General features: G+C 39.0%; 1 protein-coding gene across 1 annotated transcript in view; it reads right to left on the bottom strand.

Moving 5' to 3' along the window:
* The window catches only part of ENDOV (endonuclease V), an 84,346-nt gene that overhangs the window by 13,400 nt on the left and 43,341 nt on the right, over nt 1–27,605 (bottom strand). The window contains exons 6-7 of the mRNA XM_044677169.1: nt 20,847–20,915; nt 20,119–20,247 (exon numbers count right to left, since the gene is read on the bottom strand). Coding sequence (XP_044533104.1) covers nt 20,119–20,247; nt 20,847–20,915 — 198 coding nt within the window. The remainder of the gene's footprint in view (nt 1–20,118; nt 20,248–20,846; nt 20,916–27,605) is intronic.

The raw sequence follows: 27,605 nt of genomic DNA on the forward strand, positions 1-27,605 counted from the left end.
AAAATTAGATTTAATTGATATGTGGAGAAAAATAAATAGGAACAAAAAGGAATACACATTCTTTTCAGCTGCACATGGTACATTCACAAAGATTGACCATGTAATAGGGTATAGAAACATTGCAAACAAATGCAAAAGAGCAGAAATAATAAATGTAACCTTTTCCAATCATAATGCAATAAAAATAATAATCAGTAAGGGCATATGGACAGGCAAATCAAAAACTACTTGGAAATTAAACCACGTGATTCTCCAAAACCAGTTAGTTACAGAACAAATCATAGAAACAATCAATAATTTCACTGAAGAGAATCACAATGATGAGACATCCTACCAAATTCTATAGGATGCAGCTAAGGCAGTACTCAGGGGGAAATTTATATCCTTGAGTGCATGTATTAACAAATTAAAGAGGGCAAAGATCAATGAACTGGGCATGCAAATCAAAAAACTAGAAAGGGAACAAATTAAAAATTCCCAATTAAAGACCAAATTAGAGATTATAAAAATTAAGGGAGAAATCAATAAAATTGAAAGGAAAAGAACTATCGAATTAATAAATAAGACTAGAAGGGGGTTCTTTGAAAAAACAAATAAATTTGACAAAGTACTGGTCAATCTAATTTAAAAAAGGAAAAAAGAAAACCAAATCATCAGTGTCAAAGATGAAAAGGGAGACCCAAATCATCAGTGTCAAAGATGAAAAGGGAAACCTCAACTCTAATGAAGAGTAAATCAAGGCAATCATTAAAAACTATTTTTCCCATTTACATGGCAATAAATATAGCAACCTAGGGGAGATGGATGAATATTTACAAAAACATAAATTGCCTAGATTAACAGTAGAAGAAATAGAATACTTAAATAATCCCATATCAGAAAAAGAAATTGAACAAGCCATCAAAGAATTCCCTAAGAAAAAATCCCCAGGACCAGATGGATTCACAAGTAAATTCTATCAAACCTTCAAAGAACAACTAATTCCAATACTATACAAACTATTTGACATAATAAGCAAAGAAGGAGTTCTACCAAACTCCTTTTATGATACAAATATGGTACTAATCCCAAAGCCAGGTAGATCAAAAACAGAGAAAGAAAACTACAGACCAATCTCCTTAATGAACATAGATGTAAAAATCTTAAACAGAATACTAGCAAAAAGACTCCAGCAAGTGATCACAAGGGTTATTCACTATGATCAGGTGGGATTTATACCAGAAATGCAAGGATGGTTCAACATTAGGAAAACCATTCACATTATTGACCATATCAACAAGCAAACCAACAAAAACTACATGATTATCTCAATAGATGCTGAAAAAGCCTTTGACAAAATACAACACCCATTCCTACTGAAAACACTAGAAAGTACAGGAATAGAAGCACCTTTCCTAAAAGTAATAAACAGTACATATCTAAAACCATCAACAAGCATCATATGCAATGGGGATAAATTAGAAGCCTTCCCAAAAAGATCAGGTGTGCCCATTACCGCCTCTATTATTTAACATTGTACTAGAAACACTAGCATTAGCAATTAGAGAAGAAAAAGAAATCGAAGGTATTAAGATAGGCAATGAGGAAACTAAGCTATCACTCTTTGCAGATGATATGATGGTCTACTTAAAAAATCCTAGAGAATCAACTAAAAAGCTAGTAGAAATAATCAACAACTTTACCAAAGTTGCAGGAAACAAAATAAATTGCACATAAATCATCAGCATTTCTATATATTTCCAACAAACACATCACAGCAGCAAGAGGTAGAAAGAAAAACACCATTTAAAGTCACCCTAGACAATATAAAATACTTAGGAATCTATCTACCAAAACAAACACAGCAATTATACGAAAACAACTACAAAACACTTTCCAAACAAATAAAACTGTATCTCAACAATTGGAAAAACAATGATTGCTTATGGGTAAGATGAGCTAACATAATAAAAATAACCATTCTACCTAAATTAATTTACCTATTTAGTGCCATACCTATCAAACTACCAAAAAACTTTTTTACTGAATTAGGAAAAACTATAACAAATTTCATTTGGAATAACAAAAGATCAAGAATATCAAGGGAAATAATGAAAAAAATATGAAGGAATGTGGCCTAGCAGTACCAGATATTAAACTAAACTATAAAGCAGCAGTCATCAAAACAATATGGTACTGGCTAAGAGACAGAAGGGAGGATCAGTGGAATAGACTTGGGGTAACCGACATCAGCGAGACAGTGTATGATAAACCCAAAGAGCCCAACTTTTGGGACAAAAATCACTATTTGACAAAAACTGCTGGGAAAATTGGAAAACAATATGGGAAAGATTAGGTTTAGATCAATATCTCACACCCTACACCAAGATAAATTCAGAATGGGTGAATGACTTGAATATAAAGAAGGAAACTATAAGTAAATCAATTGAACACAGAATAGTATACTTGTCAGATCTATGGGAAAGGGAAAATTTTAAAACCAAGCAAGAGTTAGAAAAAAATTAAAAAATGTAAAATAAATACTTTTGATTATATTAAACTAAAAAGCTTTTGTACAAACAAAAACAATGCAACCAAAATCAGAAGGGAAACAACAAACTGGGAAAAAATCTTTATAACAAAAAACTCTGACAGGGGTCTATTTACTCAAATATATAAGGAGTTAAATCAATTGTACAGAAAAATTAAGCCATTCCCCAATCGATAAATGGGGAAGGGACATATATAAGCAATTTTTAGATAAAGAAATCAAAAGAAGTACATGAGAAAGTGTTCTAAATCTCTAATAATTAGAGAAATGCAAATCAAAACAACTCTGAGGTATCACCTCACACCTAGCAGATTGGCTAAAATGAAAGAAGGGGAGAGTAATGAATGCTGGAGGGGATGTGGCAAAATTGGGACATTAATGCATTGCTGGTGGAGTTGTGAACTGATCCAACCATTCTGGATGGCAATTTGGAACTATGCCCAAAGAGCGCTAAAAGATTGCCTGCCCTTTGATCCAACTATACCATTGCTGGATTTGTACCCCAAAGAGATCATAGGGAAAAAACATGTACCAATATATTAATAGCCACTCTCTTTGTGGTGGCAAAAAACTGGAAAAGTATGTCCTTCAACTGGGGAATGGCTGAACAAACTGTGATATATGCTGGTGATAGAATACTATTGTGCTCAAAGTATTAATAAACTGGAGGAATTCCATGTGAACTGGAAAGACCTCCAGGAATTGCTACAGAGCGAAAGGAGCAGAGCCAGAAGAACATTGTACACAGAGACTGATACACTGTGGTAAAATCGAATGTAATGGACTTATGTACTAGTAGCAATTCTGAGGACAATTCTAAGGGATTCCACATTCAGAGGAAGAACTACAGGAGTGGAAACACAGAAGAAAAACAACTGCTTGAACACATGGGTTGATGCAGACAGGATTGGGTATATAGACTAGCAAAGACTACACCAATGCAACTATCAACAATATAGAAATAAGTCTTGATCGATGACACATGTTAAAATCATTGGAAATGCACATCAGCTATTGCGGGGGTGGGGGTGGGGGTCCTGGGGAGGGTGAAGGGGAAAGTAAGAACATGAATCATGTAACCATGAAAAATTTTTCTAAAAAATAAAATAATAAAAAAAGAAAGTAGGAGCTAATATAAAAAAAAAAAAGAACTATCCAAATTTAATAGTTGAGAGGGGATATAATATGTGATACAATGAGTGCCTTTTTTTTTTTTTTAATTTTTAAACCCTTAACTTCTGTGCATTAGTTCCTTGGTGGAAGAGTGGTAAGGGTAGGCAATGGGGGTCAAGTGACTTGCCCAAGGTCACACAGCTGGGAAGTGTCTGAGGCCAGATTTGAACCTAGGACCTCCCGTCTCTAGGCCTGGCTCTCAATCCACTGAGCTACCCAGCTGCCCCCACAATGAGTGCCTTTTAAATATAGCTCATCAATTGTTTTTTCATCTACTTCTAGATTATATCTGCACTATTGTATTTCAACTCCTTGTCTATTATCTTCAATATTTTTTAAATACACTCAAAATAAATTCCTTTGAGATTTCTCACAAAAAAATAAAACAAACAAATAAATCTAAGAATAATTTAAAAAAAAGAAGAAGCAAGGGAAGCTAAGAAAGGAAAGTGAGGCAAGAACATTCCAGAAGTGGGGGACAGCCAATGCAAAGGGACACTAACAATCTGGGGATCAGCAAAGTTCTAATGAAGGAAGCACTTGCTGAGCCATGCCTTGAAAGGAAGAATTCAAAGAGGCAAAAATGAGAAGAAAGAATATAAAGGAATCTGTAAAAGCACAGAATACAAGTAGTCCACTCTGATGTAATGTGATACTATGGGAGGAGAAGTAACATATTGGAAAGGTAAGCTGTAGCCAGATTTATGAAGTCAAGAAATTTATATTTATACTTTAACCTAAAGTCAGTAGGAACTCCCAAAGTTTCCCAAGTAGAAGAGTTAACACAGTCAGATCTATACTTTAATAATACTGACTTGCCAATATTGAAACACTTAGAAACTCATTGATGCAGTGACTAACCACTATTCGAGAGGACCAGTGATGAAGCATGCTACCCATTGACTGACAGAGAAGTGAGATACTCAAAAAAAAGGGGTGGGGGGCAGCTGGGTAGCTCAGTGGATTAAGATCCAGGTCTAGAGATGGGAGGTCCTAGGTTCAAATGTGACCTCAGACCTCAGCTGTGTGACCCTGGGCAAGTCACTTGACCCTCATTGACTACCCTTACCACTCTTCTGCCTTGGAACCAATACACAGTATTGACTCCAAGAGGGAAGGTAAGGGTTATTAAAAAAAAAAAAAAAGAAAAAAAAAAAAAGAAAAGAAAAACATTCACTTTTGGACATGGGCAATGCAGGAATTTGTTTTGCTTGACTATATATAAGTTATTTCTTTCTTAGTGGGAGTGAGAGGAGATGGGAGGAAGAGAAAAATAAATCCTTGTTTTTTAAAAAAGAAATAGCAGGGGCAGCTGGGTAGCTCAGTGGATTGAGAGCCAGGCCTAGAGACGGGAGGTCCTAGGTTCAAATCTGGCCTCAGACACTTCCTAGCTATGTGACCCTGGGCAAGTCACTTGACCCCCATTGCCTACCCTTACCACTCTTCCACCTATAAGTAAATACACAGAAGTTAAGGGTTTAAAATTAAAAAAAAAATTTAAAAAAAAAAAAGAAATAGCAAATTGGCAGCTTATGGAGGATGGACTGTAGAAGAGGGAGACTAGATTAAGGGATACCACTTAAAAGGCTGAGATGATTTGAAGTGTAGATTTGGAGCTTACAATGGTTTCTCTCAATTTTATCAGTCAAGTGTGAAGTGAGATCTTTTGCTGAGAGGCCCTTCCAATCCAGGGCCACCCTAACTGTGCAGTATACCCTCTCTAAATGCCAAGCCACACAGGACTGCCTCCTGAACATCCCTCATGCTCTCCTGCCTCCAAGCCTTTTACTCATACTATTCTCTATACCTAAAATGCCCACTTCTACCTTCTCTACTTAAAGTCCTACCCATCTTTTAAAGACCAACTAAAATGAAAGTGCAGAAGATGATGGAGTACAGGCAGCAACCCAGCTGAATTTTCCAAACATTCTCCACCAAACAACTTTAAAATAACTCATCAAATCAAATTTTGGTGTGAAATATTTTTCCAACCTCAGACAACTTAGGAGTTCAGTAGTGGAGGTCTGTGACACCAGAATGGGGCTGGCCCAGAGCACATTGCATGCAGTGACAACCCCAGCAGCAATGGCAGAGGCAACAACAACTGGGAGCTCTCAGCCAGGAGAAGGAAAGGGGTTTGGACAACTGGTAAGAAAGAGATCATCAGAAATTCTTTGCTGGCACTGGAAGCAGCTGGCCCTGATTAGTGACTCTATTACCTATACCCAGTTCTGAGACTCAACTCCAGGGCAGAGAAGAGCACCTGCAGTTGGTCACAAGGGAAGAGGGGAACTGATCATGGTGGAAAGAGGAGCACTAGTGCTTATGAATCAGAATGGGCACTTGGTCATCATCCCAGAGCCAAGGGGAGTGCTAATGCTTGTAGCTACAGGGGAATAGGAACCTTTCCTGGGTAAAGACCAGAGAAGAACAGGAGAACAACGACCACACCTTTCCCCAGATCACATCACTATAGAAATACTGAAAACTTCAAAACCCTCAGAACAAATTCTGAAAACAGAAGCATAAAAAAGCCTGAAGTTTAGCACAGTGCCTCCCTACCCCAAAGGTGGAGAGAAACTAACTGTAACATAAAGTTCAAAGTCAAGAAATAGGCTGGAAAATGAACAAACAAAAACAAAAAAGAACTTACCCATAAAAAGCTACTATAATGGCAGAAAAGACATATACAATATACACTCAGAAAAAGACAACAATGTGAAAACACCTACAACCAAAGCCTCAAAGAAAATATGCTAATTGGACTCAAACCCAACAAGAATTCCAGGAAGACTTAAAGAAAGAGATAAGTAGTAGAGGAAAAATTGGGAAAAGAAATGAGAGTGATGTAAGAAAACTATGAAAAGAGAATTAACAGCTTGGTAAAAGACAAATAAAAAATACTGAAGAAAATAACACTTTAAAAAACAGAATTGGCCTAATGATAAGAGGAATAAAAATTAATTGAAGAAAAGAAGTCTTTAAAAATCAGAATTGGCCAAATAGAAAAAAGAGTTACAAAAGCTCCCTTAAGTCTCTCCTGATAACCATTGTCAAAATCTTCCTCTCTGGATCTCACAAGGGACTTTATTCCCCTCTAAGGTACTTATCACATATTGGAGTCTTCTTTCAACTCAGACTATAAACTCAATGGAGTAGCTTATAAATTAAAATGTTGTATATGTCTCCAAGTACTTAGCACTCAGGAGACACATAATAAAAGTTCTCCTCCTTATTTAAATGACATTGAACAAGAACACTACTTGTATTACAGGATTTTGCTTTATATAATTATGTTTTATATTATGTAGTGATGTTTTAAGATACATGATTTAGTCTGTCCTGTCCAAGTAAAATAAACTCCCAACTTGAACATTCACAGAAATTGGTCAAATGGACTAGTTTTCTAGACCTGATCATAAGTAAAATGAGAAATGTATATTTATATAGAAATTCTACTTCTGGTCTTTCTTTGAAAAAGTATTAAGATTTGAGAGTTGAGCCAAATTAAGAGAAAAAAATGTTGAAGGTGAATTTAGAGGGGTTTGAACTTGTTAAGAAAGCCAGAGATTCAATTTGGGGAGGAATTGAAGAAAAATTGAAGAATAATATTCAAGACCAGATTTTACTTCTGGCTTCTATGAAAGAAAGTTACAGGAAATGTAAAAGCTTAGGCTAAACAAAGAGAAATAAATCATGAAGATGACTTGAAGTCTAAATTTGTGAAGACCAAAGCCTGAATATGGAAGAAGAGAAATTTGGGAAGACTTGAGAAAATTAACTGAAAAAAAAAAATTGAGCTTAAGGAGAAGAAAGGTTCAATCTTAGGAAAGAAAAAGATTAGGGAGTAAGACCCGATGAGATGTACTCAAAGAGGAAGAAAAAGAAAAGGTGAATGTCACAGCAAAGCAAATAAGATAAGTAAAACAAATTAGTGAAGTGTTAAGTAAACCAAGTAGGTGAAATGAATAAAATGTTAATGAGAATAGGGAACTAAAAATTCTTATTGAGACCAACAAAAGAAAGTGGTATATAGCTTTCAGGCTGCAAGAGGTGATAAAAGGTTTGAAAAGTCTTAAGGAAGTTCATAGAGGATAAAGTATAATCACCTACAAGTGGTTTAAAAATCAAGATTGAGAATCTCTCAGTATGAAGTGCAGTCAATTTTTCTGTGATTTGCTTGAATATAAAGACGCTTATATTTCTGCTATTGCCAGGCAAAGGTAGGCTATTTTCTCTTCTAGAAGAACAGGGGAAGGACCTGAAGAATGCCTCTCCACACTTCAAGTTATCCAGGACAATGAGGTGCTCCTAAAATAAACCTGAAGCAGAGTTTCAGTGTAGTGGGGCAGGGAAGCTCTTAATTGGCAAAAGGGAATCACCCTTGTCCAAAGGGTAGAGAGTAGAAGAATGTGTCATACAGAAGAGAAAAGGAAGAAAAAGGACATCTGTACATTTTGAGCTAAAAAACAAATTTGAGGATATTCCTAAAAAGAAGGGAACTACAAGTTTTGAGGGAAAAGTAGCCATCTGTTCTTCAAAGAATGACAAAATAGAGCCACAGAAACACCACGTGAAAGATCATCCAGTAAGAAGAGTCAGAAGTGTAGTGAGAGTTAGCAACAACTTTAGCAGAGGTACTCGGGCATCTATTTGTTAACCTGATTAACACCACCAGGGAAGACTTTCTCAGGCATGTATCCAAAACATAATACAAAACCTCCAAAGACCTGTCAAAATAAGTGACTACCCTCTAGTTATGGTGAATCATGTAGGCACAGATGATAGTGCCATAAGGAATTTTAAAAGTATTAACAAAGATTATAAAGTCTTGGGGAACAGGTTGTGTTTTGCTCACTGTTGCCCACTAAAAACAAGTGAAACAGAAGAGAATATTCAATGTGGGAAGTGAACAGTTGACCAAGATGAAGGTGTCTGAGAAGGGATTTAGATTTTGGGGGTCATGGCTTAAACTATAAAAGTAACAAAACTCCTGGCCAGGAATGGAGTACACATCACAAGAGCTGTTAGGGATAGCGCTGTCTGTTTATAAATCTAAATTATATAAATCTAATTACAAGAGTTTTAAAATAGGGGGCAGCTGGGTAGTTCAGTGGATTGAGAGCCAGGCCTAGAGACGGGAGGTCCTAGGTTCAAATCTGGCCTCAGACACTTCCCAGCTGTGTGACCCTGGGCAAGTCACTTGACCCCCCATTGCCTACCCTTACCATTCTTCCACCTATGATCCAATACACAGAAGTTAAGGGTTTAAAACAAAAAAAAAAAAGAAAAAGAAAAAGAAAAAAGAGTTTTAAAATAATAGTCATAAGTGAAGGAGAAAACTACTCTGGTATGCCATAAAGAATAGATACAATGAAGAATGAAGACTAGAAATGAGATAACCAGATGTTCACAGAAAACAAAATACAAGAAAGGAAATGAAAAGTAGTTAAAAACTATGGCATCAAATAGTTACATACAAATTCTCAAAGATTAGGCAAAAGGCAATAGGAAATAAAATTTGTGTCCCTGCATTTGGACTTTTATTTCCCAGGAATTCCTGAGATTCAGGGAAATGAAATACATGACTGGAAGGTGGTACTAGAGTATACTTTATTCAAAAGAAACAGGTGAAATGAAAGGAGCAAGAGATGGGGAAAGTTATACTTCTTAACATACAGTGAGTAAATCAGAGAACCAAAAGTAGAAGCATTTAAGTGAAAAAACAGAAATTATTTTATTCTTGTCATATACTATAGACCATCTGGATAGAACAAGGAAATACATAAAGAGTTCAGAAAATGGAGCATAAGCCTGAAATAGAGAAGTGATATAGTAGTAATAGAAGACGTCAATTATCTTGAATCTGAATCTTATTTTCACTATTGCTGAGGTGGAAATGATAAGTCATTTGAGGGGAGAAAAAATAGAGTAGCCAATTTCTCCTAGTTTATTAGAGAAGAAAAAAGTTGACATGCACCCTAGATTTCGGGAAATCAGACTACAAAATTTTCAAAGTAAGGATAGAAGGGGGCAGCTGGGTAGCTCAGTGGATTGAGAGCCAGGCCTAGAGACCAGAGGTGTCCTAGGTTCAAACCCGGCCTCAGACACTTTCCAGCTGTGTGACCAGGGCAAGTCACTTGACCCCCATTGCCTACCTTTACCACTCTTCTGCCTTGGAGCCAATACTTAGTATTGGCTCCAAGACAGAAGGTATGGGTTTAAAAAAAGTAAGGATAGGAAGGATTCCATGAACTAAAATACTTGAAAAAGGACAAGAGAGATGGGAAAGGAAACTATTTTAGTGAGAAGGAAAAATGGGAATTGAAGAAATTAATATAGTTGAACAACCAACTTAGATTTTTAAAAGATGTTTAACAAAGATAGAAGAAAGAGTACACATAACAAAAGCTGAATATAAAAAGTGTGACCGTCCTGTAAAAAATATTGGAAGTGCGGGGCAGCTGGGTAGCTCAGTGGAGTGAGAGTCAGGCCTAGAGATGGGAGGTCCTAGGTTCAAATCTGGCCTCAGCCACTTCCCAGCTGTGTGACCCTGGGCAGGTCACTTGACCCCCATTGCCCACCCTTACCAATCTTCCACCTATGAGACAATACACCGAAGTACGAGGGTTTAAAAAAAATATATATTGGAAGTGCTAAAACTCAAAACAAGTTGAGGCTTATGAGTAAAGCAAGGGACAACAAAAAATGGTTATTTTTTAGATATATCGATTAATAAGAGAATAAACATTTATTATGTGCCTACTATTTCCCAGGCACTGTGCTAAGCACTGGAGACACAAAGAAGAGGCAAAATAGTCCCTGCCATCAAGAAGCTTAAAATCTAATGGATTAATTAAATCAGTTAATCTGATTATTAATTAATGGATTAAACCTATATTTGTGAAGGGTTAAAATAAATTTTAATAAATCTCTCCTGTTTTATATCATAGGCCTCATATTTACCAGCAGAGACTTGGACTGCTTTGGGCTTTGGCCAGAGCTCTCAACAGATTCCTCAGGTCTCTGTGACCATCAGGAAGTAATCACCCTTCTGTGAGATTAACCCTTATCTCGCAAAATGTGTTTTCTTCATGACTCTTGATTAAGTTTTGTTTTTTTTAAACCCTTAACTTCTGTGCATTGGCTCATAGGTGGAAGAGTGGTAAGGGTGGGCAATGAGGGTCAAGTGACTTGCCCAGGGTCACACAGCTGGGAAGTGTCTGAGGTCAGATTTGAACCTAGGACCTCCCATCTCTAGGCCTGACTCTCAAACCACTGAGCTACCCAGCTGCCCCCTCTTGATTAAGTTTTGAGAAATGTTTTGCTTAACTGTTTTTAAAACTCAGGACCTTGGTCAGGTTGTTTAAACCCTAGCAGTTATGCAAACTATAGTTGGCAAAAAGTTTTCTTTGTTTAAGGCCCAATAAGGACTCCTTCTAGAGAGTAGACTTTGAAGTCTCATTCACAGAGAGGAAGTTCTGCCTGGGAATTTCCTAAATGGAACCCTGAATGCTATACCCTGGGACTCCCCAGCTGGAATATTTAGGTGTAGGCATTTCCTTTTTTTTTTTTTTTAACAAGGTTACTACATTGTTAGGTCAAGGAAATGTTTTAGATCATAGTTCACTTAAATTTTAGCAAGGCAATTGATAAAATATTTCATACAACACTTGTGTGGAAGATGGAATAAGGTACAGGAAGGATTATTCCTTGTTCCTAATTGTCACTTTCAAACTCTCCCTAAAACTATACAACCACTCCTTTGAGGTTTACACAATCCAGATTTATCAGCCAATCCAAATTCTGGAGATCATTAACCATAAATCCAAGAGGATATTCTCTTTCCTTACTCAGTAACTTCACTTCATGGCTCAGTCTTTCTCTCCACTACAAATCCTGTCTTCAGAGCTATGAGGGGATGACAGACAGACAGACAGACAGACAGACAGACAGACAGATAGATAGATAGATAGATAGATAGATAGATAGATAGATAGATAGATAGAAATTCTCCCCTCAACTACAAGAATTTCCCAGTTCCTCAATCAATTCAGTTGCCTTGACCTATTCTATTCTACCTTGGCTATCTACAGAGATGGTCATGCCCTTGATCTTGTTACTACTCACAAATAAACTTTGAAATACATGAATTTTTAAATTCCTTTCTCTGATCAGAAACTTTTATCATTCCATCTTTCTCCATGCCTTACAACTTCTAACCTTGTTCCTCATCCTCACTGTGACCTCCATTCCTTCTACTCCTCCATTCTTTCCCAGGCTTTCACTCCTACACTGACTACACTCTCTTCCCTTCTCCATCTTGCCCCATTTAAGTAAGCCCTGTTCGACTCTACACTATCCTCTGCTGTCAAATCTTATCCCCTTTCTCTATTGCCACAGGTTATATCTTGCCAAACTCCAAATATGGTTCATTCCTCTCACTTGCCTCCTTCACTGCTATTCACATGCTGCTAAAAAAGCTGGGAAAAGTCATGAAACTATGCTACTGGATCCACCACAAATTTATATTCTCTAGTTTCAACTGGGTGTTTACTACAGCAAAGCAGTCTTTCTGCTCCTTTCTAATAGATCTCATATGTCACTCTCCAGAGCTGCTGCTTCTCATACCTCTCTTTAAGCCTCTCACGTAGCACTCCCTCTCCCCAATCCTCACTGATAAGAACCTCAACACATACTTCATTAAAAAAACCTGAAGCCATTCACTGAGAACACCTTCTTCTCCTTTCCTCATCTTGTTCCCCTAACTCTTCTTCCATGTCTGACTCGAATGAAAAGATGGCCCTTCTCCTTGCCATGGCAAAACCCCTCTACATGAACACTTGATCTCATCCTTTCATGTCTTCTCCAGCAAACTGCCCTCACTGTAACTGTATTTTCTCATCTTTAATCTCTTAACTACTGGTTCCTTCCCTATTGCCTACACATTTGCTTGTGTCACTCCCATTCTCAAAACTGATCTAACCATCCCCACTAGCTATGGTCCCATATCTCTCATCCTGTTCTCAACTAAACTCCTTGTGAAAGCCAGCTACAGAAAGTTCCCACATTTACTCTCTTCTCTCTTCTCTTTTCTCTCTCACTTGATGATCTTATAGATTCGATCATTATTTTTATAAGGTTAAGACCAAGATTACACAACATCCTCCCAGACTCTTAGACTCTGGACCTTGATATCATCCTCAGTTATTCACTCTCACTCACCTCACATTTCCCATCTCTTGCCATCTTGCCAAAGCTTATAGTTTCTACCTTCATATTATCTCTTGTATATATCCCTTTCTCTCAACTCACACAGTCAATACCCTAGTCAGGTCTTCATTAATTACCTCTCACCTGAACTATGGCAATAACCTTCTAATTGGTCTTCTTGCTTTATTTCTCTCTCCGCTCAAATTCTTCCTCTACCAAAGTGATTTTTCTTTTTTTTTTAATTTTTTAACCCTAATATCTTTTATATATATCCTTCTTTATTAATTTTATTTGTTACAGGGCTAGGCAATGGGGGTTAAGTGACTTGCCCAGGGTCACACAGCTAGGAAGTGTCTGAGGCCAGATTTTTGAAACTAGGACCTCCCATCTCTAGGTCTGGCTCTCAATCCACTGAGCTACCCAGCTGCCCCCAAAGTGATTTTTCTAAAGAACAGATCTGACCTCATCACCCCTATACATATAAACTTGATAAACTCCAGGGGCTCTCTATTACCTACAGCAGTGATGGGTCAACTTTTTAAAGAGGGGGCCAAAGGAAAGGAAATGCTCATCTGTCAGTCTGTTTCTAAGGCAACTCTTTTGAAGTGTCATTGTACTGTCTCCTACTCATTATATTCATCAGATTAGGAATAGTGTTGCATGGCTGATAGAACATTTCAGGGGGCTGCATCTGGCCCACAGGCCGTAGTTTGCCCATCACTGTCCTAGAGACAACTTAAACTCAAGAATTTTAAAACTGAACTCTTTTCCCTTAAACCCTTAAACTCTGGAAAACTTTTCTATTTCTATCAGTCAAGTCAATAAACATTTACTAAGTGCCTTTTTGTACCAGGCACTGATTAGACACTGGAGATACAAAGAAAAGCAAAAGACATAGCCTGCCCTAGAGAAGTTCACAACATGCAAACAACTACGTTCAAACAAGAAATGGGGGAATGGCAAGCAACACCATCCTTCTAGCACTTGTTTGTAATCTTAGAATTATCCTGTACTCTTCACTCTCCTTCACCCCATAATCCAGGCAGGTGCCAAATCCCAAACACCACCTTTTAGGTCAGGCCCTCATCACCCCTTACCTCAATTATTGCAATAGCCTCCTATCTGATCTCCCTTTCAAGTTTCTCCCAACTCTAGGCCACCCTACACACGATTGCCAAAGTAATTTTCCTCAAGTGCAGCTCTAACCATGTGACTCCCCTACTTAACCAACTCCATTGGCTTCCTACTGCCTCTAGGATAAAATATAGTCTTCTGTTTAGCTCTCAAAGCCTTACACAATCTGGCCCTAACCCATCTTTCCAGACTTACTACCCCTCCACCACTCTCCATGCCAGCCAAACAGCCTTCTCTCTTCCTCGCACGTGACAGTCTTTGCACTGGCTGTTTCTCAGGCCTGGAAAGCTTTCATCCTTATTTCCTCCTCATAGTTCTTCTCTTCCTTTTAGATGAAGCACCACCAGACACCATCTACTGAATGAAGCCTTTCCTGATCCCCCAACTGCTAATGCCTTCCCTCTTAAACTACCTTTTATTTAACTGCATATATTTGTGTTTTTTCACTTAAATTTGGGAGGAGTGTGTATATCTATATCTATACTTGTTTTCCATTAGAATGCAAGCTCATTGCAAGTAGGGATTACTTTCTTCTTTGTACTTTATACTTGTATGCCCTGTGCCTAGCACATAGTAAGTACCCAATAAATTCTTGTTGATTGACAATAAATAACAAATGTTGACTGACTGACTAACTAGACAATAATGCAATCAGATGAATTTGGAAATAGCTAAATGGCTATATTTGATGTTCAATATCAATTTTGCAGGTCTCCAGTAAAATGCTCTAGAGAAGTATGCTTGGTCTTATGCTTTTTAGAATTTTTAATGACTTGGATAAATCATTTCAATGTACAGATAATCAAAGGTGAGAGGCAGAGAAGCACTGGACACCAGAATCAGAATCCAAAAGGACCCTGACAACTAAAACATTGGGCTAAGTCTAGTCACCTGAAATTCAATAGAAATAACATTTTGGTTCAAAAAAATCAAATTAACAAGCACCAGATAGGGGTGATATGCTTAGATAGCAGTATGCCTAAAAAAAAAAACTCTGAAGTTTTTGGTGAGCTGCAAACTCAATACTGTTAGAAGTGTGATGTGGCAGCCAAAAAAGCTAACGTGATCTTCAGCTACATTAAGATAGGTACAGTTTCCAGAAGGAAGAGGGTGATCATTTCTCTGTACTCGGGCTTCAACAGAACTTATTTGGAGTACTGTGTTTAATTCTTAGTGGCATAGTTTAAGACATATAATAATAAATAGAGAGTGTCCTGAGGAATTCAAGGATAGTGAAAGGCCTTGTGTTCATGTCACCTAAGGATTAGTTGAAGGAATTATGCATGTTAGATTGAAGATAAAATGGAGGAGGATATGATATCTGTGTCTAAGTATCAGAAAGGTTATATGTGGTAGAGTGGTTAGACTTATTATGTTTGGCCATAAAGGGCAAAATAAGGAAAAATGGGTAGAAGTTACAAAAAGGCAAATTTTAGTCAGGTATCAAGAAAAATTTTCCAACAATTAGGATTGTACAAAAGTGGAATTGGTTGCCTTAATAGGTGATGGGTTCCCCCTCATTAGAAATCTTCAGATTCAGATGCTGAATGACCATTTATTTAGTATATATTATTGTAGGAGTTCCTTTTAGGTATGGCATGGACTGAAATTCCTTCCAACTTTAAAAGTCTGCAATTCTGAAAAATACAAATATAAAAAATCTTCCAAGAGGTTCTGTGCCTTTATTTTATTTTAAATTAGCTGAAATAACCAAAGAGAATATTTGGTGGGCTGCAGAGTTTGAAGAACTTATGGATCATCTATTTCAAACTCCTCATTTTATAGATAAGAAAACCTACAACCCCAATTATAGTCACTTTCTGGGCAATAATACACACTCAAACTATTTGATTAGTCTTAAGTGAGCCTAGGATGGGGTGGATGAGGCTTTGCTTCAGTGCACTGACACAGATGGTTGGGAAAACATGCTTCCTCTCCATGGTGACTGTGTCCTCTGCAATTCGCTCTGTGATCTGTGCTTGACTAGGGCCCCTAGGCAATCAGCTCTAGGACCCCATATCTATAGTGGTATTGCACCTGTTGTGAAGACAAGGACTTGATTAGGCTCTTGGAATAGGCTATTTGCTCTGTTTTCTCTGCTCTTGCCACATCACACTTAATCCAACTCAATTTTCTCAGGTTCAACAATTCCTATGTGTGGCTCTGGATAGCCTCTCTAAGATTTAAAGGTCAGTTTGGTAGAGAATCTTTACCCTTCTCTAGAGGTGTTACTTTAGTTCAGAACTGTGGTAAAACAAAATGGTTCTCTAAATCATTCTGCATCAGATGTGGAGAGCCCTTGAATAGGGGTGAGGATAGATCTAATCTGAGACTAAAAGGTTTAGGTTACCTCTTGAAGGGTTACTATTTCTCCCTTACCAATTGCCTAGATTTGGCCCCAAAACCCTCTACTAAATGAGTCAATCAGATTTTAAGCTTAGAAAATTCTTAGAACAATTTAGGCCTGAATGATTAATTGGTAGAGTGGCTCACAGAAGTGTGGTAAATCCTCCAAAACCAGTTCTATTTTCAGAGGATGAAAGGGGGGAAAATGGAGATGGGAAGAGAGGGATATGGAAGTATAGAATGGATGACTGGCTCTTATTCAGACTTTTTCAAATGGAAAGAAAAAAGGGGCAAATAGGCATCTTTGCAAGATTCAAGTCATTTTACAGGTATTCCCCCATTAAACTTCTCTCTTTTATAAGACAGAGACAATTAAATACAGCAAAGACAGAGATAATCTCCAATTCTTTCCTCTTCCCACAGTGCAAATACTGAGGCTAGCAATGAGGGAGAGTACAATAATAAGAAAGGAGAGATCCAGATTTGTTGTGAGATTGGATGGAGACAGCTAGCAGAAGACTAGTTGAGGCAATGGAATATTAAAGAGTTTTTTCCTCCCTTTTCCTCAACAAAAATAAAATGTTAAAAAATAAAAATCCCAAACCTTCAAGCTTGCAAACTTGGGCGCAAGCTTATTAAGAGCAAAGGGAAGGGGGCAGCTGGGTGGCTCAGGGGATTGAGAGCCAGGCCTAGAAACAGGAAGTCCTAGGTTCAAATCTGGCCTCAGACACTTCCTAGCTATCTGACCCTGGCAAGTCACTTCAACCCCATTGCCAAGCCCTTACCACTCTTCTGCCTTGGAACCAATACATAGTTTTAAGGGGGAAAAAAAAAGGAAAGAAAAATACAAAACACAGTCCACTCTGGCCCTTTGTACTTTTCCCAAAGATATCTCTTTTTGAAGGTGGAACTTGACCATATTAATTTTTTTTAAGGAATGGAATGGAACTGAAAGCAAAAGGGTTCAAAAGTTGGAACCTAAGGATTAATTTGTTATCACACTCTAACCTTGCAAAGAGATGTAGTCTACCTAGGGCAGGGACTATGTATCCTATGTCTTTTACCTCTCACTTTAAAATTCCTAGAATAGAACAAAAATGACATAGACTTGTCCCTTTCTCCTGAAATAAAATACCTAAAACATTTTAGAGAATTTCAATCTGCCTAGAAGGAAGTAGGAATCAAATTTTCAAAGGAAAGGTAAGTAAACTGAGTCTGAGAGAGAAAAGTCTTGTTCAATTTCATATAACAGATCACTGACAAAAGAAAAACTAAGATTTCTGACCCTAGACCACATTTTCCTCTGGTTCTAGGCTGGTCATACAAAATGGATAGAGTAAATCCCTTGGAAAGTTAGGCATAACTAACTTAAGGTAGTTGTATTTAATAGTAGAAAGAACTTAGGCAACAGTTAGCTGACTGTCCTCAGACTCCTGAAATCAATAGTAGAATGGCAAAAGCACTTAATACTAGGCACAAAAGGTAGCGAGTGAGAGGTGGTAGAGGGAGATGGAGTAGTAGAGGGAAATAGTGAAATGGCAAAGAATGGAAGATAGATAAAGAGGATAATGACCTACTGCAAGGGAAGAAGGAAAACTTGAGTGAATAGAGATGAGGATGGATATGGTTATGTAGAAAGATGTTAACAAAGTGGGCTTTGTGAGGAATCTATATGCCTGAAACACTCATCCCTAAATTGCTCCACTTTGACTATGACACCCCAGGAAGTCGGCAGTTTGACGTGCTAGCAAGAGCACAGAACTGGACTTGAGCTCCTGACTCTCTTTTTCAGGCCCAAAACCCAATGTTTCTCACACTGCCTTGGCTCCCTAATTCATTCATTGCTCACAGCAGCCTAGGATTGTAGATGCTCACAGTGAGCTGGTACTGCCACCTGGAGGGTGCTTCTCACAGTAGTAGCCTGCAAGAAGGAAAAGCCCATAAGTTGAATAGAGCTCTGAAATCAAGGGGGGGAAAAAACGGGATTTTAACTTCTCTTGGTATTATTGCCTCACGCTATAGCTTAGACTGAATACATCCAGGAAGAATCTAACCAATAGATTTTTCCAGGCAGAGGGTCTGTCAAACATCACATAGAAATTAGGGAGAATTAGAAAGGGAAAAGAACAGGGATTAAAGGGATTTCTGAGCATTTTGCTTTTAAATGAACAACATATAAATCACATGAAAATCATTATGATGAACAAATAAACACTAATCCAAGGGCTCAGTTTCTAAGCAATAGGGAACTGAAAGCAAATCATGGTCGATTAAGTCAGTGAAATGACTAGGAATTTCTACAGCCCTGGAAGCAAGATGAGAGATGCCTATGCATAAGTGTACAGGGGCTCAAACAATGAGGCACACTACAGAAAGGGATGTGCTGTGGGCGATGATTCTGGAGGAAGAGTGAATAGAGGAGAAGTGAAAGCAAAACGTGTAAACAGCCTTTTCTAGCAATCTGGCTAAGAAAGGGAAGAGAAATATAAGATGATAGTTTAAGGGCACAGTAAGATCAGGCGAATTTTTCTTTGAATACTTGATCATGTTTGTAGGAATGTTTTGAGGAACAAATTCAGTAGACAAGGAGAGAGTGAAGATGTTTGAGAGAGGAGGGATGATAATGGAGGCAATCTACCAAAGAAAGAGAGGGATTTATAGGTAACATGGAGGTATTGGCCTTGGAGAGGAAAGCCACCTTTGAGATGTAGAAAGAGCATTGCATATTGAATGACCTAATTTTCTCTTTTCTCTTGATAAAATACAAGGCAAAGTACTTGCGGAAATATGGGGAAGTGCTCTGGGAAGCCATGGGAAAGAAGAAATGGTTTCCGGCAGAAAACAGAGCATGAACTAAGGCTTAATAAAAAGATTGCCTTGCTTCTCTAAGGTCCCAGGTGAAATTAGGTAACACAAATTTGTAGTGGATACAGTTGGCATGGCTCCCCCAGTTCTACTGAATAGTATGCAAATAGGAGTGTGGCAGGTGAGGTCTGGCAAGGCACATGCCACAACAGAACAAAGGAGCAAGAGAATCAAGAGTGAAGAATACTCAAGAGTTGAAAGAGGTTAAAGAGGGATTGGAAATAATGATGAAAACAAAGAATTGTTTAAAGGGAGGATGGAATAAAAGGCTAATAAGAGGAATAAGAGGATGAATAAGATTTCAGAGTTCTTTTTTATGAAAATGGAATGATTTTTGAGAGATGACAAAATCAAGAATAATTATACCTGTGGATTGCCCAGGTACAGTGGAAGAACAGTTCAAAAGAGCTGAACAGATTGAGAAACTAGAAAGTGTAGGATGGTGATGTTCCCTCATCTCCTAAACCATCATTATTTCTAATCCTTCTTTAATCCTTTATTTAACTAATTCAACATGCCTTTTCATTCAATCATTCATTCACTCATTCCTTCATTCCTTCATTCAGGGATGCAAGGGGAGAGAGGCACAAGTGGGAACTGAAACCTCCCTCTCCAGATCTTGAAATCATAGGTCAGACTTAAAGACATGGTACTTGTCTCAGTCCTGCTACCAGCTCTATGGTACATTTAGAACTGTAATTCCTGTGGTTTTTCCCTGATACACACATTCTACTCCTAGGAACCCAATTGCTAGCCTTCTCCTATGGCCTCAACAATTCTATTCCATTAAATAAACACTGACCATCCCAACCCACCAACTCTCCCTCAGTCATTACCTCCTTTTGGCTCCTATTTACCTGTCGAATGGGTTCTGGGATCCGGTATCTGCAGCAGGCTTGGATCAGGTGAACTGCAGTCTTCAGACTCACCTTGTGACCCACAGAGATATACAGAGGCTTGCTGCTTTTGTTGTGGCTCTTCAAGGCCTAGGAAATGGAAGGAGAGATTGGGGCACTGGAAGAAAAGGGATGAGCTCTCTCTGAGAGGAAGATTGAGCCTGAGCCTTCTTCCCTCCTGCCTAGAAAGGATAACCAGTGTTAGACAACAAGGGGCTTGGTACCAATTCCACTAGTTGAAGCATGTGAAAATGGATTCTTGCTGGGCCATGAAGGGGCACAACAGGGCTGGCTCTCAGGAAAGGCATGCTTATTCCTAGCTCCTGAGCTGCCTTGCCAAAGATTCTACAACAATCTACATGTTTTGGGAAGAGGGTATTTATACAGAGGACCCTCATAACAATACATAAACAAAGAGAATATAAAATATATATATATATACATATATATATATATGAACTTCTCTAGTTTAGCCCTGTGGACAAGTAGAGTAGATGCAGGAAAGGTGTTTAATTCATATAAGAGAGTTAAAAAAAAAAAGTTTCCAGTTCTCCTATCTCAGAATTGCCTGAAATGTCCAAAGATTCCTTCACCAAACAGTCTTTTGTGGTTTCCCACTTGGCCATGTGGCTCTCAATCCCAGATATTTTCTTGGGGGAAGGGTCCCAGCAGGTACCCTATTAACTCACCATTCCCAAGATGGTACCTGAGTCACCCATTAAAGGAAAGGTATCTCCTCCCATCTTTAGGTGCTGAATCTAGAAAATAAGGATATGAGATTTTTTTTTTGTACAATTACTTGGTTGAAGTGGGTTAAAAATAGGTCGAACTGGGGAAAGGGAGGTAATAATATAAACAATGAGAAAAAAGGATAAAGAATTACTTTAGAATAGTTTTAAGCCATCAAAATTACTTCTGGACAGGGAGAGTTAGCACCTCACATAGTCCTGATCAAAATTTATCTTTTTTAAAATTTATTTTTTTGATTCAGTCTCAACTTCCACATTTATTTAACAGAATAATTCTCTCCAGAGGTTACTAATGATTCCTTAACTACCAAGTCTAATGGGGGGTTTTCTCATTCCTCATCTTTCTTGACTTCTCTACAGCATCTAACACTTTTGACCAATGTTGACCTCTCTTCTCTGGGTCACTGTGACATTTAGTCTTCTATTTCCCTCCCACCTGGCTAAATATTCCTTAAATCTCCTTTGCTGAATTACCACCCATATCACATTTCAAATTGTTGGTTTACCCCAAGACTTTATCTGGTCCCTTCTTCTCTCCCTACATTCTCTTACTCATCAGCTCCCATGCACTTAGTTAAGATTTATATGTAGACAACTCCCAAATTCATCCTTAACCTCCCTCCTAAACATCAGTCTTGTATTACCAACTGCTCACTGGACATTTCAAACTGGATGTCCTATGGACATTCTTAAGCACAACGTGTACAAAAGAGAACTCATTATAATCCTTCTCTACCAGCCATCCTTCCAGTCATCTCAGGTCCAGCCTCAATGTCATTCTTGATTTCTCCCTCTATCTCCCTACCACATATCATTCAGTTGCAAAATCCTGTCATTTCTATCTCCACAACCTTTCTTATATGTATCTCCTCTCCCCACAACCTAGTCCAGGCAGATCCTCCTCATCTTATGCTTTTACAGTGTCCCCTTCCTATTGTCTCTTCCCTCTCCAATCCATCCTTGACACAGCTGCCAAAGGGATTTTCCTAACGTTCATGTCACTGTCCTACTTAATTTCAATATTCTCTGTTACTTCTTGGGCAAATTAAAAAGTCCTCTGGCTATTAAAATGCTTCACAACTTGGTCCTAGCCTTTAAACTTTCCAGACTTTAACATTTATCTTCTTTCTTTACTCTTCAACCCAGTCAAACTGGTTTTCTTGCTATTCCTCACATATAACACTGAATCTCCTGCCTTCATGCCTCTGCAATGATTCTTCTCCATGCCTAGATGCACTCCTTCTTCATCTCTATCTCTCACCATCCTTTGTTTCATTTATGATTTAGATCAAGCCTTTCTTGAGTGCAGTAGATTTGGAGGTGGAGGACCTGGGTTCAAATCCCAGACCTACCACTTACTGGCTGTGTGACCCTGAGGAAGTCATTTAACTTTTCTGGATCTATTTCATTAGCTATAAAATAAGGGAACTAGATGGGATACTATTCTTAAGTCTCCTCAAGCTCTAAATATATGATCCTAGGATTTTCCCAGATTCTAGTACACTCCCTTCCCCCAGATATTTTGTATATATTCTGAAAAATATGTGTATTCTCCCCCAACAGAATGCAAGTTACTTGGAAGCAGAGACTTTCATTTTTGTCTCCCTATCACCAGTATGTAATATGGTACCTGACACATGGTAGGTTCTTAATAAATGCCTGTGGACATCAAGAGTTAGGATCTTTAGGTACATGTTTCAGGGTCCAAAATGGGGAGAGGATTTCAGAGTGCCCTAAACTGAAACACAGGGGAAGGGGAGAAGGAGAAATAACCCTGCGCCTGCCTCCTTCGGCCAGGAGCCACTTCACAAGAAAACATGGTTCAGGAGGCAGGAGCATTCACTGAATAGGAGAATACAAAGGAAAAGTGGTGACTTAAGTCACCTTACCAGGGTTTGGGCCCAGCCTTACCAATTAGTCAATTGGCCTTGGTAAGGCCCTACCTATTTAGGGTCTAGAACAGATTTTCTTGCAAAGTTCCTTATGTAGACCATATTTCTCAGTTTAAGCTGATGTAAGCTAAAGTCTAAAGGAACTCTCTGGGTTAGCAAGCCAAGTTGGTGCAATTCATCCAGTCTTTCCTTTAAATCTTTTATATATTTATATAGCTGACAGTCAGCTCCAAGGTGTGACAAGAAAGCTGACTTCTGGGATGAACTATGCCACAGAACATTACCATACAAGAGTTCATATGGTGATAGAGGTGTGTCACTACAGTGTTGACTTCTTAAATGAAAGAGAACAATGGGGAGTGTTTGTACCCATTTCAGACGGCTTTCAGAACACACTTTTCCAATCAGATTTTTAATTTTCTTAGTGCACACCTCAATTTGCCCGGATGAGGAGGGGTGATAGACTGAACGTAAGCTTCTCTGTATCCCCAAGGTCTTGTAAATCTCATGAAAGAGGTTTTGAGAAAAGTGTGACCCATGGTCCGAATCAATTCTGGCTAGTACAGAAAATCTTGGGACTATCTCTCTCAGAAGTGTCTTCCACGAAGGTGGAGTTGTTTTTCTTTGCAGGGAACACTTCTGGCCATTGAGTCAACCTGTCAATGATGACTAGAGCATATTTGTATCCCTGACAATTGGGCATTGATATATAATCAATATGCAAGCACTCAAATGGAGTATATGCCAATTGTCTGCCCCCTAGTCTCTTAATTCTGGTCATGCCCTGGTTGTACTGCAAGCAAACCTTGCATTTCTGGCACATTCTAATTGCACAAGTGGATATGCCAGGAGCCGTCCAGTGTCTTAGAATGCCATCCACCAGAGATTGGGTCCCATAATGGCCTTTGGCATGCAATGCATTGCATAGGGTATTATATAGAGATCTTGGAAGAATGGGTTTGTCTGCACTAGAAAACCATACACCTCTCACTAATTTGGCCCCTAAATTTTCTATCCAGTGCTTCACTTCCCTTGAGGAGTGTGCCTGTTTTAGATCTGCTTCATCCACCAAGGAGAAGTTCAGCACATGGATGGGATCAAATCAGGCACCATATTTGGCTGTAATGTCCACCCTTCTGTTTCCTAATGAGACTCCATCTTCACCCCTTTGATGTGATCGGCAATGCATCACTGCTACCTCTTTAGGTAACTGGACAGCTTGCAGAAATTGGTTTATAAGGCCCCCATAGGCTATTTCCTTCCCACCAGCAGTTATAAATCCGCAATATCTCCAGATTTGGCCAATGCAATGGACTACATTGAATGCAAATTTGCTGTCGGTATACACATTTATCCTTCTGCCCTGGCCAATTTCTAGAGAACTGGTGAGGCTCAGGATTTCGATACCTTGAGCATTCATAGACTTTGTTAGAGTTGCATACCATAAAGTCTCATCTTGAGTCACTACAGCTGCACCTATATATTGTTCCCCATCTAACACAAATGCAGAACCATTGATGAACAGTGTCAGGTCTGGAGAAACCAAAGGGATATTGGTCCAGTCATCTCTAGTTTTCTGAACTATTTCTGAGGTATCTGCACAGCTATGGGTTCCCCTTCTAGTGGTAAGTCTGGCATTAGTGTGGCTGGGCTGATCTCCTTACAATGATAGAAAGTTGGGTTCTCGTTGCCCAGCAACACAATTTGTTATTGGGATAAGCACTGGGATGTAAACGTTTGCAGATTGCTGTTTTTCAAGATGATATCTATTTGATGAGGTGAGTACAGCATAATCCTGCATCCCAAAACAAGATCTGAAGATTTTTTAACCATTAGGGCAGCAACTGCAATTGCTCTTATACATGGTGGCATCCCCCTAGCCACTACATCTAGCTGGGAGCTATAATAGGCTATTGGTCTGAATTGATCCCCAAGAGTCTGCACTAATACAGCACTGGCTATTCCCTTGTCCTCATGCACAAACAGGTGAAACGGTTTTGCATGGTCAGGGATACCAAGTGCAAGGCTTGATAACATAGCTGTTTTCAGTTTTTCTATAGCATGCCTGTGCTCCCATGTCAGTTTTAAAGGTTCTGAGACAGTGTTCCTAGTCAAGTCTGTCAGAGGTTTTGAGATCAGACTATAACCAGTTATCCGCTGCCTACAGTAACCCGTGATTCCTAAAATTGCACAGAGCTGCTTCTTGGTCCTAGGCATGCACAGCTTCTGTATTTGTGCAACTCTCTTTTGGGAAATCTGTCTTATACCCTTCTCCAACAAGAAGCTGAGGTACTCTACTTTTGGCAAAACCCACTGTAGCTTGGCCCTGGAGATCTTGTGTCCCCTTTTGCATAGCTCTTGTAATAGATATTTGCTGTCCCTTTGACACATTCGAGCATTTGGTGACATTAGCAAAAGGTCATCAACATAATGCACTAGTTTACTCTCAGTGAATATGATTGATTCAAGATCTCTTTGCAGGATCTGGCAAAAGATATTTGCACTTTCTGAGAACCCTTGTGGAATTCGGGTCCAGCAGATTTGTTTACCCTCCCAGGAAAATGCAAAAATCTTCTGACTGGACTCATGCAGGGGTATGGTAAAATACGCACAGCACAGGTCCACAACCGTGAACCAGGCTGCACTACTTGGAATTTCAGTGATGATATTTGCTGGGCTAGGTACCACTGCATGTCCCTTCTTAACAAAGTTGTTTACTGCTCTCAGATCCTGCACAAAACGCCATTGGGTTTTGCCATTTGGATCTTTCTTTGGTTTTTTAATGGGCATAATAGGTATGTTGTACTCAGATATAGTATAGACCAAAATGCCTTGTTCCAGGAGACTTTGGATTATGGGCCTGATACCCTCTGTGGCCTATTTGCTCAACCTATATTGAGGGATTCTAGATGGAATGCCCTCTTTCACCTCGATCTTTACAACTGTGGCAGATTTTAAAATTCCCACATCAGTTGAATGCTTAGCCCAAACTGCCTCTGGGATATCTTTCGATATCTTAAAGATACTCCCCATATGTTGTTCCTCCTCATCACCCTCCATTTGCCCTAGGAATAGCAAGGAATAGTGCTTGAGTGACTGTTTGGGTAAGTGTAGGAATATTTGGCCTTACTTATCACACTGGATAGTGGCACTTAATTTACAGAGAACATCCCATCCCAGAAAGTTGGATGGAGTAAAAAGGAAGATTTAAGTATTTATAGATATATATTAGAATGTGTGGCCGCCAGGAATCAACAGTTCAGGTTGATTCCGTAATTAAATCAGACCCAAGTCATCATCGGGTTGAGGAGTTTATTTACAATCTGGAAGGTAAAAAGTAGGAATAAAGAGAAAGGGAGAGGCTAGTCCAGGCCAAAGGCCTGGACGGAGAGAGAAGAAGGTTATAAAGCTTAATAAATGAAGCTGTAAGCCACAAGGCCCAACAGCCAGATAGGCAGAGTTTAGAATTGGCCCAGCTAGGCCAAGGAAGTCAGCCTAACTTACCCACATGACAATATAGAGTGTAAGCTGTCTGTGGTCTCAGGAGATGCTTCTGCTCCCAGTTTGAGACGGCAACTGCCCCCACAGGAAGTTCACTAACTTACTTAAAGAGATAGTGTCTTTCATCACTTCCTGTGGTCGACCTCTAATTCAAATGGACAAATGGCAGTTTCTACATTGATTTGGACTGCCCAAAGGGCAGTCCCTTATTCTTGATTTGTTACTTATTGTCACGTGTGGGTAACTCGTCTCCCCTCCCCACTAAGGGAGGTTAGGATTACATAATTTCTACGCCTAGGATGGGTAGATTTTTGACTATTAATGGGCTCGAGCTAATTCTATTTACACAATGGGCATCCAGGTATCAACAAAAAAGAATGATCTAAAGTAACTGGGCCTATTTTCACCATCTTAGATCTTAGCTTGGGCACCAACTCCATTTGCCCAATGGCTCCTTTTACTCTCACAGACCCCACTAGTGCACAATTTTCTGGTGCAGATGTTAACACAGACCGGGTTGCTCCAGTGTCAATAAGAGCAGGATAGATTTGATTCCCTTTCTTTAGCTGTCTGATCAACAGGTACCAAAGGTGATTCTATCTCAATGTCCCCTAAATCCCATTGATCTTGTTCTAGGACTTCTGTCTGTGCTGGCTCAGGATTCTGTGAGTGTAATGATGTTAAGTCTCCTTCAAATGTTGCTTTTTGGACTGCCTATACCTTAATTGGCATCCCTGGACCATTCATGGGCCTATCAGTGTCAAGGTGTATCTCAGTTTTCCCAGACCATGAGTAAGGTAGAGTGACCTTCTCTTCACTGAACATGCTTTGCTTGACTTGTGCAAAGTCAGATTCAAGAGAGGTATTTCTCTGCATTAAAAGAAATTCTTCAGAATTGGGAATGTGTTTTTGGCTAATGACTACATCCCAATCCTGTGAGTCTATGCCTTCTTCTTGTATCTGACCCTAGCTTCTATGTCAGTAACAGGAAACTTAACTGCAGATGTACTTTGCATAGGAAACAAAGTCAGTGTTGTAGATTCTTTCTCTGTTCCTATTGGTGTCATTTCGTTTCTCTCTTGGCTACTGACATTTATGGAATTGAATTCCTTTAAATGCATTAACTCAGAAACTACTCCAAAGGCAGCTCTCTCTGGAGTATCACAGGCTTGAAAGTGTGCTGCATCTTTATGCACCTGACCCTGAAGTAGGCTTGGTGCGAATTCCGTAGCTTCAGGATCCAGCTTTAAAGTTCCTTTAGTACTGTAGCAACTAGACTTTCCACTTTCCCTTCCAGGTTCCCTAG

Source organism: Gracilinanus agilis, chromosome 4 (genome assembly GCF_016433145.1).
Source record: "Gracilinanus agilis isolate LMUSP501 chromosome 4, AgileGrace, whole genome shotgun sequence".
NCBI classification, from domain to species: domain Eukaryota; kingdom Metazoa; phylum Chordata; class Mammalia; order Didelphimorphia; family Didelphidae; genus Gracilinanus; species Gracilinanus agilis.